General features: G+C 43.9%; 1 protein-coding gene across 4 annotated transcripts in view; it reads right to left on the bottom strand.

The window, feature by feature from the left end:
* LOC109288609 (tropomodulin-3) overlaps positions 1–21679 on the bottom strand; it is a 66472-nt gene that overhangs the window by 35479 nt on the left and 9314 nt on the right. For 3 of the 4 annotated variants that reach the window (XM_019504222.1, XM_019504225.1, XM_019504223.1), the window contains exons 2-3: positions 11760–11955; positions 9210–9366 (exon numbers count right to left, since the gene is read on the bottom strand). In XM_019504222.1, coding sequence (XP_019359767.1) covers positions 9210–9366; positions 11760–11885 — 283 coding nt within the window. In that variant the 5' untranslated portion in view covers positions 11886–11955. Of the gene's footprint in view, positions 1–9209; positions 9367–11759; positions 11956–12643; positions 12763–21679 lie in introns of those variants that run through there. The other variant, XM_019504224.1, reaches the window with a different exon arrangement.

Below are 21679 nucleotides of genomic sequence, written 5' to 3'. Positions count from 1 at the left end.
GTGAATCTGATATCTTTTATTAGACCAACTTAAATAGTTGGAAAACAATTACTAAGCAAGCTTTCGGGTTCAAAAACCCTTCGTCAGGCTAAGGAAGTTTCAGCAGTTGGTGTGTGCTCTTCCGGGATGGAATGAAAAGTAAAGAAGCCAGAGGCTGGGCTGGTAGGCATACAAGACAGGCAGTCAGCAGACCAGCCTCCGGCTTCTTTACTTTTCATTCCATCCAGAAAGAGCACACACCAACTGCTGAAACTTCTTTAGCCAGACGAAGGGTTTTTGAACCTTGTCTGCCTATGTCCTTAGACCAATACGGCTACAACCTACACCCCTGTAACATGTTTTATTGAAGTATTCACAATTTTAAAGCAATCTGGAAGCCTACCAGTGCCACAATCTTTATAATAAAATAAATACTAGATACCTAAATATTTTGGCTTTTGATTTTGGCGGGGGGGTTTTATCATAGAAAATCAGAGCTCCCCCTGCCATTTTTGTTCAACAGGACATGGGTCTAGCTGCAGGTGTCCTGCTACCCCGTGCTTTGAGGTGCTGAGCAGCCCTGATATGCTGCTGCCTTGCACCCCTGCCCATGCCATTGCCCCTCACTCCCCACACAGACCCCCCCAGCCCTGCCAATGCTCTTCACTCCTGATCCACAGCCCCCAGGCCCTGCCAGTGCCCGTCTTCACTCTCACCCCACAGAGCACTGCCTGTGCCCCTCACTCCCAACCCAGTCTGCTACCCCCATCCCTTCTAGTGCTCCTCACTCATGCCCTTCAGTCCCCTCCCCCCAGCCATGCCAGAGGGGGTCCCCAGTTACCAGTGCCCACAGCTCCCCGCCCCTCCCAGCAGCAACCAAGCCCTGGCTGCCACCCATGGGAGGCAATGGATGCTGTGGCCAGAGTGGAGCACAGAGCCAAGCTCCCCCTCCCCCCACGAGTGGCACAGCTAGACCAGAGCCCGTGGTGGGGCATGACTGCAGGCTCGCTGCAGGCTTGGGGCACACTGCTCTGCTGTCCTCCCCCTGGAATCTCTGCAACAGAGTGGGGCAGAGAGGCTTGGTACTGCTGCCAGGAGCCCCATACTGGCTGTACCGCCATGGCAAGGCACCCCCTGTCTGCCCAGTGGTGGTGGTGTGGAGTTGTCCCCCCCACTGCTGCCAGGTGGGCAGAAGGTGCTTCCCCATGCCGGCATGGGGCTCCCAGCAGCCGCACTGAGCCTCCCGGTCCCACTCTGCTGTGAAGGCCCCTGGGGGAGGGCAGCAAAGCAGAGAACCCATGGCTCCCCAGCTGGGCCCCATGGCCTCACATTCCCAACCCGGCCTAAACAAACCGCCCCGGCTGCACATGCACATGACAACCCTTGCTTCCGATCGTCCTCCTCCCACTCCCCCAACCCCAAGCAGCGTTTTGAGGGCTGGAACTCTGCCAGCCTGCAAGAGGAAACCCGCCATTTCCTGCTTTTCTCACTACCCACACTAGGCAATTTCAAACTTGGGATACACTCTGTCCAAAACTGGAAGCAGTGTACCTGCATTATTGAAGTGCTGGAGGTGGGCTAGTTTGCTCTGCCTCTCAACAGATCAATTTAGTATGGCTGCAGCACCACACAGACATAGTACAATGGCATGTTTCAGCTTGGCGCTACAAGTGAACAGCACAGATGTGCCTTAAATGACTTGCCAAGACCATGCTATGGAGTGCTTAAGTCAAACATTCCACCTTAGCCTAAGCATATACGATATGTCAAAGCAGATGCAATAAAGCTGTCTTAGTGTGGCACTAGGTGTAATCATTAAGCTTTCCAGAGAGAGTGAGCTTGTTGGCACACACCAAACAATACAGTAAGGTGGTTGCCTTTTATTTGTTGCAGGTATAGTAAGCGTTACAGCACCCACCTAGCACCCCCTAGGTAGTAATCAATGTCTAGTTGGCAGCCAGCATCAAGTGGAGTGGCGCAGGGGTTGATCCTAGGGCCAGTTTTGTTCAATATCTTCATTAATGATATGGAAGATGAGATGGATTGCATCCTCGGCAAGTTTGCAGATTACTACTGCCCCCCGCTTGGTGTCAATACACTGGAGGGTAAGGCTAGGACTCAGAATGACCTGGACAAATTGGAGGATTGGACCAAAAGGAATCTCATGAGGTTCAACAAGGACAAGTGCAAAGTCCTGCGCTTAAGACGGAAGAATGCTCTGCATTGCTACAGGCATGAGACTGACTGGTTAAGCAGCAGCTCTGCAGAAAAGGACCTGGGGGTTACAGTGGCCAGTAAGATAGATTTGAGTCAGCAGCTTGTCATTGTTGCCAAGAAGGCTAATGGCATACTAGATCGTATTAGCAGAATTGCCAGCAGATTGATTAAAGTAATTATTCCATTGCCTTCTGCACTCGTGAGCTCACAACTGGAGTACTGTGTCCAGTTTTGGGCTCCCACTAAAGAAAGAACGTGGACAAATTGAAGACAGTCCAGCGGAGGGCAACAAAAATGGTGAGGGGGTTGGGGGCATGACTTCTGAGGAGAGGTTGAGGGAACTGAGCTTATTTAGTCTAGAGAAGAGAAGACCGAGAGGGGATTTAATAGCAGCCTTCAACTACCTGAAGGATGGTTCCAAAGAACATGGAGCTAGATAGCTCTCAGTGGTGGCAGATGACAGAACAAGGAGCAATGGTCTCAAGCTGCAGCAAGGGAGGTTTACATTGCATGTTAGGAAAACCTCTCTCACCTGGAGGGTAGTAAATCACTGCAGCAGGTTACCTAGAGGTGGTAAAATCTCCATCCTTGGAAATTTTTAAAGGCTGGCTTGACAAAGCCCTGACTGGGATGATCTAGCTGGGGCTGGTCCTGCTTTGAGCACGGGTTGGACTAGATGAGCTCCTGAGGTCCCTTCCAACCCTAATTTTCTATGATTGTATGATAATTGAGATAAACAGACGCTGTGGGCCTCATCACCAGCAGTGGAACAGAGGCAGCCTGTCCTCCAGCTCTGTGCTTCAGCCTTTCTTTTTGTAACATGTTATAAGGTTTCAGTGCTATTTTTATGGTCCCATAGAGAAACAGAGCTCAGCTTTTTTTTTGAACTAGCCTTTCATGACAAAATTCACTACATCAGTCTCTTGTGTGAATTACTACTCAGGCAACAATGGTTTACTGTATGGTTCAAAACTTAATCAGAACAGTATGTGACTTTCTAGTTTACAGAGCTGGTCAAAAACAAAGTCCGCTTTTATGTATGCTCTGGAAAGGATGGGTATCTGATAGCATGCTTTCAGAAACAAAGCCAGGGAATGAAAAAGTGTACTATGCTCATTTCATGTACTATCTGTTACACTTTACACTTTTGGAATGCTATTAGTCCCACTATCTCAAAATGCTTTACAGACAATGTTTCAAGCTACCCATATTTCATAACATACAGGGAGATAGTTAAAGGTCATGAGATGTAGAAGAACAATGTCATTCACCAGTAAACTACAGAAGTGCTGGAGTATGTCCTGCAGTTCATCTGATGTTGTACATTAACTTTCAAATACTTAGGACCCACATAAAAGAAAACCCTGTACTGAGCAGAACAGCAGACAAACCAAGGTTACCCTTCTGTGCTTGGGCAGAACATTGTTATTAACAACTCTCAGGCTAAGCTTCTTAAATAACCTTAAGTGGCCAGAAGCCCCTGAAGACATGTTGACATCATTCTGGAACTAGCTCAAGCCTCATTCACCTGCACTTCTCTATCAAGCAGCCGGAGCTTGCCATGGGAATGCTTGGCCTGCTCCATCTTGCTTAACCTACAAGATCCAACGGGACAACATTTTCTAAGTGGAAACTGTTACTGTTCCTTTTCCTCTTTAAGTTTCCCCTTCTTGCTCTGTGAAGTCCTCACCAAAACAAGGCAACTGTGGTTCAGTATTCATGCGCTATGGGGTAAGAGCAAACAGCAAACACGCAGACCGTTACCGCAGAGCAGCTGACATATAGTAAGTCCCTATCCTCTTAATTTGTTTGCTTTTCTATACTCTAACTCAGGCAGGAGGTTTAGACCCGTTTCTGTTCTACTATTGGATTTGGTAGCTGAACATGCTGAGACAGATCAGTAAAGCCTCTGTCCCAACCGCATGATAACAAAGGAGACAGAAACAGCTCAGAATTAAGGTGACTGATAAAAATATAAACTAGAGTGTCTTATCACAAGACCAATGGAAAGGACCGTCAGCTGAATAAACTAAATAGTCAAAAATGGTTCTCACTTCTGACCATTCCCACATTGTGAATCGATATGAACTGAGTTTGGGGTCATCTGGCTAGCTACATACTGTACTGTAGGTGGTACAGAAGTTCTAAAATGAAAAGGAGAAACACTGAATGTAAGCATGAAGTGCTATCCTGTTCACAATGTCTGATTTGTATCTAGGTCAAAGAATTCTTTATTCAGAAACAGTCACGCTACCTCGCACTCACAACCTTCTAGGTATTACAGTGATAATGGAATGTGCACGAAGAACAGAATAAATTGCAATCTTCCTCACTAAAAGTTAAACATGGTAAGCTGGACAACACTGTAAGAGTGATTTGCAGAACAAGAATCAATATATAAATTAAAGAGGCCCAAACTTTAGCGTATTTTCTGTCCTACAATTATTTCTGTATTCAATGTTATTTCCTTATTTCTTCCTGAACTAGAAAACTGATCAAAAGTATATATTATTTACAAAACAAGTAGGACCTATGGACAAAAAGACATTTATTTATAAAGCAAGTAGGACCTACAGGCACTTCAGACAAATATTCAAAGGAAGCATACCAAACTCAGAAACACAAAAATAAACTCTCTAGTTGTCCTACCTTCCTCTACAATAATGGATTTAAACAGGCTCAGCATGGAACAGAAAGGTATTAAGTACAAGATTTTTCTGCTGGTTTGATTTATGCTTCTATTCCTTTCTCTACCAATGCAAGGCTCAGAAAGAAATAAGGGAAATTTCTCAGAATAATGAATGCTGCATTCTGAAGTTCTTAGGTCAGATTTTATTTCTTAGGAAGAAAACATTAAAACAAAAAAAGTGTATATTCAACTTGAAACACCCAGTTATTGAAGCAAATCATGTCCCATAGATCTCATCTTGTGACCAATTTGGCTTACAATTTACGTCATCAGGGACGCCTGATAATTGAGAAAGACAAGTTTTGTAAAAGGGATTTCATTCATTACTTTAAACAACACATCAGATGAAGGATCCTAGGAAAGAGCTGAAAGGGACCTCCATAAGGTCATCTAGTCCAACCCCCTACTTCAAGCAGGATCATCCTTGTGTCTGTTTAACCTGCTTCTGCACGTTTCCAAGGACAGAGATCCCATAACTTCTCTAAGTTCCAGTGCTGGATCATCCTCATAGGAATTTCCTTCTAATCTCTAGCCTAGAGATGCACATAATCTAGATAAAAACAAAATCCTTTATACACCATTTTCTGACTCCACTTCCTCAGTAAAGCATTCTGTGACATTCATTCAATCTTCAAGGGTATCCATGAGTCCTGTTCTGCAACTCGGATTCTGTCTGCCATTCCCTCTTACAGCCTTGGATGGTTCTGCACCCACAAAGTCCCTATCTTCATCAACAGCCTCTTTATTCTTCCGTCTAGCCAGAAACTTCCTTTGCCTGGTTCCAGTATGTGCTTAAAAGACTGCAGCAACCTCTCTCATTTTCTGAAGGGATTCCATTGCTTCAAACCCTACCCTTGGGAAAGTCACAGAACTTAACCTAGGAAACAGTTTCTCCTTTGTTCTGCATAGACAACTGCTATCCAAAAGTACTGATAATCTTTAGCAACTAAACTATTCTTAGACAAATGCCCCAGCACCCTCCCCATATCCTGTCGTGTCAGACAAGTAGAGCTACTGAAGGTAGCCATAAGACAAGAAAAGAGGCAGTTCACAAGTTGTACAGACAGATTTCCCATTTCACCATATCTGGTTTCAGTACTTTCTGGTAATCAGTTTAGATACCCCAAAACTAAAGTAACTGAAGACAGTCATTTTTGCCAATATTAGTCCAAGCAAGGTTTGGCTGAACTCTGAGTCAGCATTGTTTTCCTATGTGAGAAAAAAAGACCCAAGTAAGTAATTTGCTTACCCCATCTGAAAAATGAGAGGACAAACAATAACCAGGATTTCCATTATTTGAGCTATGTACAAAATTCTTCTGTAGGTGTCACAAAATACCTTATTTCATATCTCTAATCTTGTTAAAAGCTTTTGATAGTTTTGCTTTTTATATAAAGGAAATGTGACCAAATAGGGATGCCCTTTTTAGAAGTAGAGATCTTTAAGCCAGGATGACACTTCATTGCATCTCCACAGCTGGTTGTCATTAAGAATACTTCATTATGTAAAGGAAATGACACTTGATCTATCCTGACTATGATTCATATTACAGCTGGACAATACTATGTTCCAGAATTAATCACATGGCTTAGGTCTACAAAGCAGATAATGAAAAAGCTGAAGGAACTAACCAACCTGCCTGGCTGAATGAAGCCATGTTCAAAAGATCTGCTTCTTTCGCAGATTGTCAGGTGTAAATCTGGTGAAGCAGCTGGATTGGAGTGGGCAAAGAAGTATAAAGGGAGGGAAAAAATGAAAGTCAAACACCACTAATTATTCTAGTAAATCTTTCTTGCACAAAGTAAGGACAGTTTCATTATGGACCATAAGGGATCTTGTTTAATCTTCCCTGAGTGGAGAAATGGGTTGGCGAGATGTTAGTCCCTAGGATTCTATGTGGATTCCTCCCCAGTGTAGTTCTCTCTTACCATTATACCATTTGCACTCTACATTGAAAACCCTGGAAGGGATGGGAGGAGGAGGTGAATGGTGAAACAGAAGAACAACACAGAGCAGAGCAAAGTTCAAACCTATAAGCAATTTAACAGAAGAGGTAGAAAGGTCTGTGGATACTGTTACAAAATTCTGCTGGACAAATCTTCTAACCTCAGCTTCAATAAGGACCCACAGTCAAAGCATTCTGCTTCTGCCCATCTGCAGATGGACACTGGTGCAGCGTTACCATGACTATATCTGCACAAAAAAGGGTCCACAGTTGAACTAAGCTACACAAAAAAAAAAAGCACCATGGAAGTAATTATAAATACAATACCAATACGAAAACGTGACATGACAAAATGTAAAATTTTACATTGATATAGAAAATTACTGAACAAAATAAAATCAGAAGATACTTGAGAGAAAGGTAAGTAATTATTCACACAAACTTCTACACTGAATTTGTATTTAAAATCACAATTACACATGTAAGTTAGCCAGCAAACAGAAATGAATGGCGTGTGCCCCCAGCGGCTGGGGAATTTGTTATACATTTTCCATGTGCAGAATCTAATTATTGAAGTGTAGTCTTTAATTCATCATCCTCCACCACCACACTGCAGCAGGGCAGTCGTGGGGAGGCAGGTAGTATGGGGAGTTTTGATAAAGGATTTAATTTTTTATTGTGTTTTTTTCCAAAGGTTTGGCCTTTTGTGTATGTTTTTGCTTACCCCCTGTTTGTGCCTGCCACCCTGCCACCTGCCTGCCCAACTACAGCCTCTGCTCCCCATCTCCCTTGTTCCACACCAGCAGACTCTGTTCCCATTCTAGCCTGGAGCACTGAGTATGGCCTCAGCCCAGCCTCCGTAGCAGCTGTGCAGGCAGCATGCCACTGCTATGGGACTGGACTGTAGCGTGGATGAAGCCTGTCAGCACAGACCAAAGGTACGGGAGGGGTTGGAAAGAGGGGTGAGGGAGGCTGCAGTGGTGGGGGCAGGCAGCAACTGCAACTACAACCCTGACCCCAATCCCAGGTAAGGGCTGAGGCCCAAGCCACAGCAGCCACCTTCCCCCATACTTGATTCTGAGATGAGGCTTTTATCTCCCTTGTTAAAATGGGGAAAAAGTCTTCAAATTGAATAAATATAGTAATATAAACAGAAAAAGGCTGAAGACAGGACCCTGAAGACACCAAGTAACAGAAAGAATAGATTTATTAAAAAACCCCCCAACAACAACCAAGACAAAGGATAGTTTTTTCTTCAAAACAAAACAAATGGAATTCATTGGAGTTCTTTATGCCACTGGAACCACCATAAACAATGAGATAAACAGGGATAGAATGGGTCAATTTAAAAAAGTTAGAGGAAAAGACATTTTTTCAGAGGAAAAAGTACTAGGAAACTGTTGAACAGTCTTGTTTACAAAAAAAATCCCTTAATTCATAATTATTCCAGTTCCAGAAACTTTAGCTGTAAATTGGCATTTTTAGAGCATATTTTCACATTATAGCAATTATATTCTTCCTATTCTAATATTTGTTTGACAACGGTGATCTGTAGCCAAGCTTACAAAAATGTCAAAAAGACTTGAAATTTACACTGGTATTAAATCACACTCTGGGACAAAGATACATGGACATTTTAGATTACTAGTAGGTGGAGCTGAATTATAATGGAATTCTCCTCCCAAAACTCTGGACACTATGTCCTGAGCTGCAGTTATAGAATTGCTTTATTGTGTATTCCTTTTGTCTTCAAAAGGAGGACTGTGGCCCAAACTCAGGCCCCACTAATTCCTGCATCTGTCCCATCTACCAGCCAATGTTGAATCAATGGCATGTTCTTGTTCTATTCCAGGGGTCAGCAACCCATTGGCACGCAATGCCATTTTTCTCGGCACACCACTGTCAGCCTGGGCTCTAAGCAGCTGCTGCCAGCCACAGAGCCCAGGCTGCTCCCAGCAGGCAGCTGGGAGGCTGCAAGACCGAGCTCCGTGGGCCAGCTTTAGCTGGGAGGCTACAAAAAACTGCTCCAGGCTCTGGCATGTCAGCAGTCCGGCACCTTCCAAGGTAGGCGTTGTGGTTTTTTCAGCACTCCGGGCAAAAAATATTGCCTACCCCTGTTCTATTCTAATTCAGTATCAAAAGAGTAGTGTTACTGTTTATATCCAGCCCACTGGAGCATTATGTTTGTGTAAGCCAAAAGAAGGATAGCATCTGCAGCTACTGCGATGGGTGACACCTGAAATAAACTTTGATCTAGAGGTGTTCTGGTGGGTCCACCAAAGAAGGATTTCAGGACTGTCCATACACCTGACCAGTAAAGGGCATTTTGAAAACACTGGAACTTGATTGTAAACTTACTATTTAAAAAAGCATCATTACCTTTCTTTTCTCCTGTATAAGGCACAAAATCCTCCCTGTCTTTGTGTTCTAGTGCTTGCTTCTCCAAAAAGGCAAGGAGTCGCTCTCTGTCAAAAGGACCAGAGGCTTTTTTAGCAGTTTGGTCCTTCTGTCGGAAGCCCGCTGGCAGAAGTGCATTCTACAAAACAAAATGGTATTGTAGCAGTTTGAAAAGTCTTAGTTATTATAACATCGTATCATTTTTTTAAGTCAAATACTTTTTACTCTACTTTTTGAACACAATGGACATGCCAGTGATTTGGGGGGCCAAGTCTAGGCAAGGAGACCTCAGTAAAAGCAGACTGCACACTGGGCACTGCTAGAGCCCCTCTACACATGCAGGTAAAAGCACAATGGGATCTAATGTACAATCTAAACAGTTGCACCTCTTGCAATGCTACACGCGCATGGCAAGAGGCACGACTGGGACTGCACATTAGATCCCATCATGCCTTATCACTGGTCCAGGGGGGAGCCTAGGATTATGATCCTGGGCTCCCCCTGCACCAGCTCTGAGCCCCACAGTTGATGGGGCTCACAGCAATGCCAGCGCATCCTGTAATGCCCCTGCTAGGAGGCCAACAGCTCACTTCACTGCAGGGCTTGTAGCGGGAAGAATGCTGCCACTGCTGCAATACTCAAGTGTGGGGTTTATGGGAGGTGGGGAAGGCAGCTTTCTCCTATACTGCCCCCACTGCAAGTCTCATAGCTCAGGATGCTCAGTGACAGCTTTCTTCCCGCTGCTGCCCCTGCAACACTCACAGCTATGGGGCTGCAAGGCTTGCAGCAGGGTCCACTGCCACTGCTGCAGGCCCAGCAGCAACACTGGCTGTGGAGCTCCCAGTGGGGGCAGAGCAGGTGAACACTGCCGCTGCTGCAAGCCCCACACTTCAGGAAGTTCTCGGTGGAAGCAGCGTTCTTCCTGCTGCAAGCCCTGCAGCTAAAGACAATGCCCCCATTGCAAGCCTTGCAGCCAAGGAGGCTCACGGGGTGGAGCAGTATTTTTCCTGCTGCCAGCTCTGCAGCTGACAATGCTGCCACCACTGAGAGGCTTGTTAGCTATGGGGCTAGCAGCGGGTGGTGTCCCCCTGTGCCTGGAAGCCCGGCAGTGGCCACATATTCAATTAACGATGTGATTAGAGCAAGCTACAAAATTATTACGCATTTTTTGTGGAATAACTTTGTAGCTCGTTGTTTGTTTTATCACGCAGTTCATTGTTTGAACATGGAGCTGGGTCACAACTTAAGGTGTGATTACACCTGGCTAATCATGCCTTATAAGTAATGTGTAGAGGGAGCCCAAATGCTTTAAAAAAAAAAAAAAAAAAAAACCCAAAAGAAACTAAAACAACAGCTCCAGCCTGAGAAGTATCATAGCTCTCAGAACTAGGCTCACACAGCAGTCATTGACATTTCTTTTTCAACATGAATTCCCCCATCTGAATGAACAGCTAGGAATGAAGGAACCACTAGTTTACAAGCTAAATGAACACTCCCTAGGCTGCTTCCTTTAACACTAACATCTAACTTTCTCTACATCCACAAAACAAATGTCTATTCTAGTCAACACAGCTAGAGCCAGCAATATGAAAGTGATTCTGTGCAACAGACTGATTTACATTCAATACTTTCTGCAACTGCACAGAAAGTTGGAGGAAAAGTTGTGTAGAGAAGCAAGGAATAGAAAAAAAATAAGAGGCGAGATTTCCAATGATCGTTTCATTAAAATAAATAAATACAAACAACCAACCAAACCAAATAAAACAACTTACCCTGATCGTCAATTTTCCACAGTTAAAATTATATGGGTCACCAAAATTAAAGGTAGATGATCGTAACATTGCTCTTGGGAGCCCACAAGAAAAACCTAGCTATAAAACAAGGTATTCTCCTGAGTGGCACCTCTATCAAGTTTAAGCCTAAACTGACTATACTACAAACATCTAAAATATTGAGTGTGACGCTGTCGTGGTGTTAAACTGTGAGCACAAAACTGACAGATGAAAGCTAAATGATGTCACTAGAAGATTATATTATAATTGATCTTTTTTGTTCATAGATTCATAGATTGTAAATGTGATTTTTTTTTAAAGGCAAGAGTCAGATCCTATTTCCCTTATTAGGTGTCTATGTCTCATAGCATAATCCTAATCCATCCTCTTTGAGTCCTTCAGAAACTATAAACACGTTATCTTCTGTAACATCGCTTGATTTTAGCCATAAACTTAAGTAATAAAAAGCAAACAAGAGGATGTCGTCAAATGATCCAGCTTCAGGTGAATTTCTAATCAGGAATGTCACCTACTGGAAATGTTCCCTTTTAAGAATAATTTCCTAAAGAGCTTGATGTAATCATCCTGGACTTCCAGTCTATTTTACATTTTTTACTATTTCTAATTCCATCAAGTTAAGAAGATACCACTGTACTGAAAGGCTTCAATAAAATCTAATTTAAAGCAAAAGGTAAAAGTTTGTAACAAAACAGTTTCTAAGAGAGTGATACAAAAGACTGTTCACTTCCCCAATTCCCACCTCAGGATCAAGGTCATCCAGAACAGTTTCCAGTTGCTTTAATTCTTCTTCTGAAAGCTTGCCCAGAATTTCATCCTCATCAAGATCCTTGTATTTGTCTATGTCTTTTTGGAATGGGAGCGTCATGACTTGGGTAGCAGTCACTCAGACGTTTTCAAACTAGCAGTTAAGGACTGTGTTTTGCTCTTAAACAGACCTATAGAAAAACAAAAACAAAAACAAGAGGAGGCACAATAAAGCAACTATAATAATCCCTAGGTATCATCCAGCTTCCAAATATATTTCCTATGAAAACTATATTTCTGTTCATTGCACACTGAAGTTTTTATAGTGCTCACCACTGTGTTAGCTAAATACTGCAGGCATCCTAGCACTAGTACAGGGGACTCTCATCATTCGGCACTATCTTAAACAGTAAAAAAGTTTTGGCTTATACAGTCAGTATCATTTTAATTTATGCTACTGACATCAGCAAGAGCCCTTAAACTTTAGCAAAAAGGAAAAAAAAAAAAAAGCAACTTATCATCCCAGTCCTACTCTGCTTACCTGGAAAGAGCCATCCCCTCCCCCCACAGTCTGTTCACTTGTCTTGTAGGAATGGCACATACAAGGTCTGGTAAGTGCTAAAAGCTATGAGGAGCCTGCTCGTTGCAGACAGAACATTTGGAGATTTTAGCTATTAGGTTCTACCAAGTTTCTTCTGCATTTGTAAACTGCAATTTTTGCCAAGCTTATAAATTGGCTGGTTTGGGATGCATTTTCCTAAGGGCAGCAAAAATACCCTCCATTATGCAAGCTCCCCTGTCAAATTTCAAGTCCCTATAAGGGCAAGAGAACTTTCCAAAGAAAGTTTCCAGAATTTTACCCTTGAAAACATATTTTTCCTGGTCTTGTTCTCATAAGAAACAGGTGTGTGTGTGTCTATCATCTATTTGATATCATCAAAATACATCAGATAAGAGGTAGACACCAGGAATGGAAAACTTCAGCCCACAGATCAGAAGTTCGACAAAGTTAAGACTAACTGGGGAAAAAGACCTTACAATGAGAAGTGTTGGGCATCCTTAGCAACAGACACTGCTACCTGGCCATCATGCTACAGCTAGCAAAAGCGTTAACTACAGGAATACTCTTTTCCGAATATGAAAATAGAAACAAAACTGGTCTTTGGCAAGCAATCTGTTTGACTATCAAATTACATAGTCCAACATTTTAGATGAATTTTGCATCTGGACTTGTTATATCTAAAAATCTGTATGATTTTCAAAATTTGTGGTATTTAACATGCAACTTTAGCTAAATAATCCAAAAAAAGTCAAAATGTCAGTTCTTGGGCCCATGATGGTTGTTGGCAAGTCATCTGAAGAAAAAACTAGACCTAAAAATACTTAATTTATAATTCTCACTATCTTTTGCTCTCCAAAGGCAAATAGACACTAAAACGAAATAGGGCTTCCTTAAATATCTGGGCTACTGATATTTAGGAAACAAAATAACCAAACAAAAATTGCATATAATTTGATAGAGTCATTCATTTGCTGACTGGACAAATCAAATATTACTCACTAGTGCAGGACTATGACTCAGCAGGCATAGGCAGAAATAACTTCTTCTGCAGTTATTACTGACTTATATGCCCTTGTTTATTACCCTAATTAGTTTGCTCATAATTTTAGCCTCCTTGACTATCCATCTGTTAATAAAATGGGAAATGTGATCTTGAATAAGACAAATAAAAACTTCAACTGAATAATGATCACTACTGAACTTAGAGCTTGCAAAAACTGAAGACAAGAGGCTGGGCTTAAACCGAAGAACTAGAATACATAACTACTGAGTTTTTCCTGAAGTGGTAAAACCAGAGGGGTGCATCAGATTACAGACTTTGGAACCAGGAGATAGACCAGGGGTGGGCAGCCTGCAGTGGACTCCCATTTCCCAGCAGTGGCAGCGCTGTGGCAGCATGGGGCCATGGCTTCCATGGAGACCAGCCCCAACAGTGCTGGCAGGGCACAGACCTGGGTGGGGAGCTGCTCTGGAGCTGGGATCTTGCGGCAGGGACAGCACGATCCAGAGCCAGAGCAGAGCTGCGATCCGCTGCCTGCACATCCTCAGCAAGGGCATGCAGACAGTGGACTGTGGCTCTAGCCCAGCTCCAGACTGCGCTGTCACCACTTCAAGATGCCAGCCTGTGCCCAGCTGTGCGTCCTGCCAGTGGTGCTGGGGCTGGTCTCCATGGAAACCCTGGCCCCGTTCTGTCACAGCACCACTCCTGGGGTCTCCACTGAAATGATGTGGGCAGGGGCTGTTGGGAAATGGAGTCCAGATCCTGGCTGGATTCACCATTTTGGCGACTCCCGAGCTAGACCCAGGTAAGGTCTGTAAGTGCAAAAACGTTTGTAATGGTCTGTTTCTGGTCAGAACAAGCTACAGGAAGGCTGTGCACGCAATCAGTCAGTCTAGCTGTGCCAGCCTGTCAATACAATGTGGAAAGTCTTATTCCACACACGTGGAGTATACATATTTCACACATTACTCATTTTGCTTCTGCAAATAGGCGTTTCCAAACAACATGACCTTTGGTAGCTCAAGATGCAGTAGTTTCCCCGTATACATATCAAACAAGTTAAAAATATTTATCACATGGATCTGAGCCAGCAGTGTGCCCTTGTTACCAAGAAGGCCAATGGCATCAGGGGCTGCATTGGTAGGTATTCTTGCCAGTAGGTCGAGGGAAGCGATTATTCTGCTCAGAGATGTGGGTTTTCTGGAAAATTTTGAATTGGAAAATTTTCCAGTGCCCTAAGTACAGTGTGATCTGATTTAGCATGTTTATTTGACTTGTATTTAGTAAACTAAACTAAAAAAGTACCCCCCCATGTTAATTTTATGTCCCAATAACCACATGTATTTGAACTGAAATATCTGATTAGGAAAAAAATTCAATATAGCACACTTAATGTGGTTTAAATGTTACATTCAAACAAATTCAAAGCTTTGTGGAAATAATTTATTTTTATTGGAATACTTGTAAAAATGTAAAGACAATACACAATACCATGTACTTTTTCTCCTTAGAAATGGATTCCTTGAGGAACTTCTCCATAATTTTTCCAGGGAGTGAGGTGAGGCCAACTGGTCAGTAGTTCCCAGTAGGGTCTTTCTTTTTCCCTTTCTTAAATATGAGCACTATGTTTGTCTTTTCCAATCATCCGAGACCTCTCCTGATCACCATGTGCTTTCAGAGATGATGGCCAGTGGCTCTGCAATCATATTGGCCAATTCCCTCAGCACCCTCAGGTGCATCCCATCCAGCCCCATGGAGTTGTACACATCCAGCTTTTCTAAACAGTCCCCAACCTCTTCTTTCACCACTGAGGGCTGCTCACCTGCTCCCCAACATGTTCTGCCCTGTGCAGTAGTCTGGGAGCTGACCTTGCCTGTGAAGACTGAGGCAAAAAAAAGGCATTGAAGACTTCAGTCTTTTCTGCGTCTTGTCACAAGGTTGCCTCCCCCATTCAGTAAGGGACCCACACTTTCCTTGATTCTCCACTTGCTACAGGCATACTTGTAGAAACCCTTCTTGTTACCCTTCACATCCCTTGCTAGCTGCAACTCCAGTTGTCCTTTAGCCTTCCTGACTTCATCCCTGCATGCCCAAGCAATGCTTTTATATTCACCCCTAGTTGTCTGTCCAAATTTCCACTTCCTATAAGCCTTCTTTTTGTGATTTAGTTTACTGAAGAGTTCCCTGCTAAGCCAAGCTGGTCTTCTGCCATACTTGCTAGTTTCCCTGCACACTGGGGTGGTTTGTTCCTGCACTTTCAGTAAGGCTTCTTTCAAGTACAGCCAGCTCTCCGGGACTCTTTTCCCCCACTCACACTGGCTTCCCAGGGGATCCTGCCCATGAGTTCCTCGAGTGACTTGAAGTCTGCTTTTCTGAAGTCTAGAGTCCTTTCTCTGCTGCTCTGCATCCTTTCTTTCCCTCAGGATTTTGAACTTTAACATCTTGTGGTCAGTTCTGCCCAAGTTGCCATCCACTGACTACTACATTCTCAACCAATTCATCCCTGCTCATGAGCAGAAGGCAAGAAGAGTATGGTCCCTAGTCAGCCGATCCATCACTTGCACCAAGAAGTTGTCTCCAACACCACTTTCCAAAAGCTTCCTGGATTGCCTGTGCACTGCTGTATTGCCCTCCCAGCAGATGTCAGAGTGACTGAACGCCCCTCTGAGAACCAGGGCCTGTGATCAGGAAACTTCTACTAGCTGTTTGAAGAAAGCCTCATCCATCACTTCCTCCTGGTCTGGTGGTCTACAGCAGACCCCCACCACATCACCCTTGTGGCTCTCCCCTCTGACCCTAACCCAGAGACTCTGAATAGGCTGATTTCCAGTTTCATACTGGACCTCTGAGCAATCATATGGGTCTTTTACATAAAGTGCAACTCCTCCTCTCCTCCCCTGCCTGTCCTTTCTGAACAGTTTGTACCCATCCATGACAGTGCTCCAGTCACATGAGCTATCCCAAAGGTGAGGACAATAAGTGAACATAAGAAGTCTGTTTTACCAGTACCTTTGCGCATACAACAAGAAAATTTAAATACTAAAATCAGAACTTTCTTCAGTGCAGTCTTTATCTTATGTTTTTTCAGTATGTTTAACTCCTTGGGTCATTTCTTGGTTATTTGTTTCTCCTTCAGAACTTTTAAAAGCAGCAACAGTTCAAGGATCTGTAGTTATCAAACTCATATTCACTGAAGTTAAACCTGAAAATGTGGGGTCAACTTACATGCATGATCAAAATACAGGCTTATTGTATTGTTGCATTTACAGTTGGCTACCATTTTGTTCAGGTTTTTCTTATATCATTATCATGTAATGTTTTGCTAAAGAAAAGCATTACCAATAGAAAACACCAAGCTAACCATGTCTGAGCATGTGATATTGGCAGGACATCACAATTCTGAGCTATTATGACCAAACCTAAGCTAAATTCTCTAAAGACTGAAAAAAAAAAAACCAACCATGTGAAAGTGTTAGTAATTTAAAGTAAACAAAGAATTTCTGCCAGAACTCCCCTTGTCCTGACAGTTACCATGTTGTAAGTTTACACTTCTCTGACAGCAGGCTAAAGTGGAAAAACATTATTATGTTTTGAGAGACCATTAGGAAGAGACGTTTTAACTGAAAGCATTCAAGCAAAGAACTGTTCGTGTTCCAAACTGGTGATTCAGGGTTAAAGACAATCATATTTACGGTACGCAATAATATTTAAGGTACAAAGAAGTGCCACAGTTGTCTTAGCCTTGTACTGCTGTAGCTGTTTTGTTAAGGACTCTCAGTATTTGCAAAATAGTTGACTATAATTATTGCAGAAGACGCCATTCAAAACACATGCAAACTTATGACTCCTGGAACAAGAATTTTTTCCCTTCTTTTCAATTTAAGCCATTAAGTACATCTTGAAGAACCACATTTCCTGCTGCTAATTAGACATCATTGTTAGTGACCAAGCTGCATACTGAGTGCCAAGTTAATTTTATACAGCCTTCAAGCTTGTGCATGTTTGTTCTCATTCAGTTTACAGGACTGTCAGTGAATGTGGCAAGACTATGATCAGATGATAAAAGATTTACCAAGCCTATCAGAGCACAAATCTGCATAAATCTGCACCCAAAGTCAATTTAATAAGTAGTATCAAGTCACTTCTTCAACAGGGTTTTGTTTGTTCCATATGTGTATTTGTCAAACAACACTGTCAGCCACAATTCTCCACATATATACCATCTTGGTGAAAATGGGTAAAAAGTTACCCACTTTATATAAAGGCAAATCAGGAGTCATAGTAGAGATGATATCTTTTATTACACCAACAAGATTTTTGCAAAAAAAATTATTGAATTATTTGCAAAAATCTTGTTGGTCTAATAAAAGATACCATCTCTACTATGAGTCCTGACTGCCTTTTCCTTTAGACCAATACAAGACCAATACAGCTACAACCTGGATACCTGACCACTTTATACAAGATTTCTGTTTCCATGGGCTTTATTTATTATGTTATACATATGATTACTGTGTCAATTCGAAACGCTGTTTTAGCTGGCCGTGGGGCCCCGCTAGTAGCATATCCAGGTGCAGTGCGGCTGGTCAAGACTCCCAAGTGATCAGGTCATCTGTAAGGCTAGCAAATTTCCAGGGTAGTGAGGAGGTTTCACGCTTGCCATTCATTTGTAACCTTTCACTGACAGCTGCTAGGAAGCACATAGGACGATCAACCACCTCAGCCACAGCATCTTTAGTATTGCAGTTGTACCTGCTGCTGGTGTACACGTCACAGAACAGTATTACGCAACAAACCAAAAATGTTAATGTTTAAACTGTGTGCAAAGAAAACCCTGAAAGTTCAATCTCTCTCCTTGAAATATAAAGCTAAGATATTATAACAATATATCTGACCCTGAACAATTTATTATCCTGTTCATCCACCACATTTCTGTGCATTAACACAGGAAACTTAGTTAACATGGGAAAGCAGGAATAGGCAAAGCCATCACTCCTCAATCAACTTAAACTTTCAATAAAAATAGTTGCTGGCCTTCAACACCGGAAATATATATTCTAAAAGTAAACTGATGCACTAAGTTGCTACTCATCAGTTTGTTTTAAACTCTTCTGTCGATGGACAATGAAGGCTTTGGGTCAGAACACTAAGAAGAGCAATGAAAAATACAGTATAACTTCACAAATCCAGAATGCTCAGGACCGAGCACCTGCTGGAAAGTTTCAAAGTTCATTTTCTTTGGCCGGGGGGCACCAGTTAATGACAAGGTGTTGGATGGCGGTGGGAGCAGCCGCATGCAAGCTTAAAAAGTGCTGGATTTTTGAGAATTCTGTATTTTTGAGATCCGGATTTATGAGGTTGTACTGTACAAAAAATAATCACCGTCATATGCTGCTGATGGCTGGGAGAGAAATGAAGAGGTGTAACCACAAGGGAGTGTTTTTCTACATTCATGATCTGAATCATCCTTGGAAAGACCTCTGATCCATTTTCACACATCTCTTCACAACACTTGAAATACTACATATGTTCTCAATTATAAAGCATACAATAGTATTAAAGACTTAAGAAAAGCTATTTTTTTTGAACACTCATCCCTCAGAATTTAAGTTTCCAGCACTTCTAAGGACATAGTTTCTTAGGACCCTAACATTACTGTAGTCCTAGGTCCGATTGGGGGGCAGGGTGGAATTGAGTTCTTAATTTTTACTGAAGTTCACTATAAGCTAGTTCCCTTAACTCAGGTTTTAAAATAGAAATGACATCATAAAAATAACTGGAGCTGTTTTGGCCAGTGCTTGCAGAGTTCCCTTTCACCTCCTTTGTTACTTGTGAGACTTTCCCCAGTCAGCCTCTGGACCAACCTAAAGTGGAAGAGGTGGGGTCCATAAGCCCCCTTTATCAGCATTTCACCATCAATCAAAGCCTGGGCAGATGCCTACTACCAATCAGAACCCTGAAACAGCTCCAGCTGCTTAATGAAGCTTACTCTACAGCTGTTCCCCAGGGAAGTCTAACAACAGTGGCAACTTTAACTCTCAACATATGAGATTACATGCAAATGTTTACAAAGAGTATATTAAATGCTCTAAGTGTCATTAACTTATCTGAAGTTATTGAAACTAGAAGCATGGCTTTTAAGTTGTTACAAAAGTCAACAAGAGTACAAAACCAGCAAATTTGGATTTTAAGATAGTAATCTTGTGATCCCCTGTGAACAGTAATATGCAACACTTTGGTTAGGGACAGACATTCAAAAAGCCTGAGCCTGAATTGATTCAATCTTTGTAGATTCGTCTAACCTGCAGAGACTGAACTGGTTTGCAAGTGCATAGACATTCCCTTTTCATTCCAGAAATACAGGTATAATGTGCCTGTGATGGCTCAGGACAGAAGCCCGAGGGCACTAGAGCAGCCCTCCCTTCACTGTCACAGGGAAGCTGAGTGGGGGGGGGGGGCAGGCCTGGGTAGGCCCAAGTAAGACTAAGGAAGGGTTTAAACCCCAACCTTGGCCTGTAGGCTTCTGAGGGTGGGGGAAGAGTGAGCATGTCTAGACCCCTGTGGCGGTGGAGGAGGAGAAGGGGATAGCTCCGCTGCTCCGGCAGCTCTCTGACAGCCAGGAGCAGTTGGGGCACACAGCCCTGCCCATCCCAAGAGTGTGACTTTTCCCCCCTCTTCCTCCCCACCCAATGTGGGGCAGGGAGGATGGGCTCTGCGCAGGGCTGCCCAGCCCCCAAAGGGGACTCTTCCCCCTGCTCCTCCTTTCCTCTCCCCTCGCAGAACAGGGAGGAGGGCTCTGTTCAGTGCTAGAGAGGGACTCTTCCCCCCTGCCCCGCCACTGCCAGGGGGCAGGGAACCGGGGACTATGTGCGGGGCTGGCAAGCCCAGCCCAGCCTGGGCACAGGAAATGGCTGTCACTGAGCTGCAACCACCAGGAATGGCCTCACCCCCACGGCCTCGGCCAGCCTCGCTCAGCCCCGGCCAAGGCAGCTGCCCCAGTGGCTGCAGGTCAGTGACAGGGAGGCTGAGCCCTGTCAGCAGCTGCAACCTAGTCTGGTGTGCACGGCCAGCAGCTAACCAGGCAGTGGGCTACCTGGGCTGGCTCAGAGGCACCGTGGGGACTTGTAGGTCCACTGCAAACCCCTGCAGTGGGTGGCTGCCAGGCTCTGGGCTCACTGGTGCCTCCAAGCTGGCCTGGCCAGGCCACTGCCTGGCCAGCCACTGCCCATGCATGCAAGGATGGACTGTGCTCCTGACAGGGCTCAGCCACCCTGTCACTGAGCTGAAGCCGCCAGGGATGGCCCTGTCCCCATGGCCCAACTGCGCAGCTGCCTTGACCGGGGCTGAACGAGGGGGTTAATTCCTCCCTCTATCCCCCAGGGACTGCAGCTGTGGTCTTCCAGCCCCCGCCCCCTCTGCTCCTTGGAGGCAACAGGCAGACCCCGACTGCAGTGAGGGAGAAGGGGAAGGAGGAAAGAATTAACCTCCACCCTGCCCACTATGCCTTAACGAGGCCATGCCTGCCAGTTTCTTGCCAGGTCTGTCCCCATCCCTGTTCAAGCTGGAGAGCAGAGGAGCAGGGCCAGCCCTGCTGTCTGGAGCAGAGAGCACAGCCCAGCCAAGAGAGCATACCAGGATCCTGGAGGACTTTGGTTTAAGGGGTCTGGAAGGGGTCTGAGACAGAAGTTGCATAAACCAGTTTGACCTAAATCAGTTAAGCCTGATACTACATTCAACCAAGTTTATCTTAAACTAGTTTTGGCCATTTTGAAACTGGTTTATGTGCACTGAACTTATGTTCTGTTACAGGTTTAAGACAGTTTCTGATCACTTAAACCAGTTTGTGTGTAACTCCTGTCCCTAGCCTTTAAGTGCTCACAGCCCATTACAATCTTGACCACTCTACTAAGCTGCTCAACAGAAGTGCCATTTGGGAATGTGCCAGGAGCACCCATGTAATAAATAGTAAGCTATCGCTGCCAGATGCTTACCATCTTTAGCAAGATACAAAGCAATTTTCTCTTCACTACCAGATTCACTGAGTGGTCTGAAACTGTACATAATCATTAGGTCAATTCCCATCTTTTCCTAATTTTTTTTTCCAGTGCAAGTTGTATATTTTTCTCACCATAATTTTTTTTTTTTTTTTTAAACCAGTTAATGCCCTGCTGTCAGAGCTGGAGGGGCAGTCACTGCATCAGCAGCCAGCAGGGGAAGAACATGTCCCTACTGAGCTTCCAGGCCAGGACAAACTTGGAGGTATGGCCTGGAGCTATGGGTAAGAAGGAGGCCCCAGGTCCTGGGCATTACCACTTAAACTGCACTCTGCCAGGGTTGGGGATGCCTGGTAGGA

The sequence above is a fragment of the Gavialis gangeticus genome, unplaced genomic scaffold, assembly GCF_001723915.1.
Source record: "Gavialis gangeticus isolate Ggan-Ray unplaced genomic scaffold, GavGan_comp1, whole genome shotgun sequence".
NCBI classification, from domain to species: Eukaryota; Metazoa; Chordata; order Crocodylia; family Gavialidae; genus Gavialis; species Gavialis gangeticus.
The sequence above is the reverse complement of the archived record's forward strand: the minus strand, read 5'-3'. Positions and strand labels throughout refer to the sequence as shown.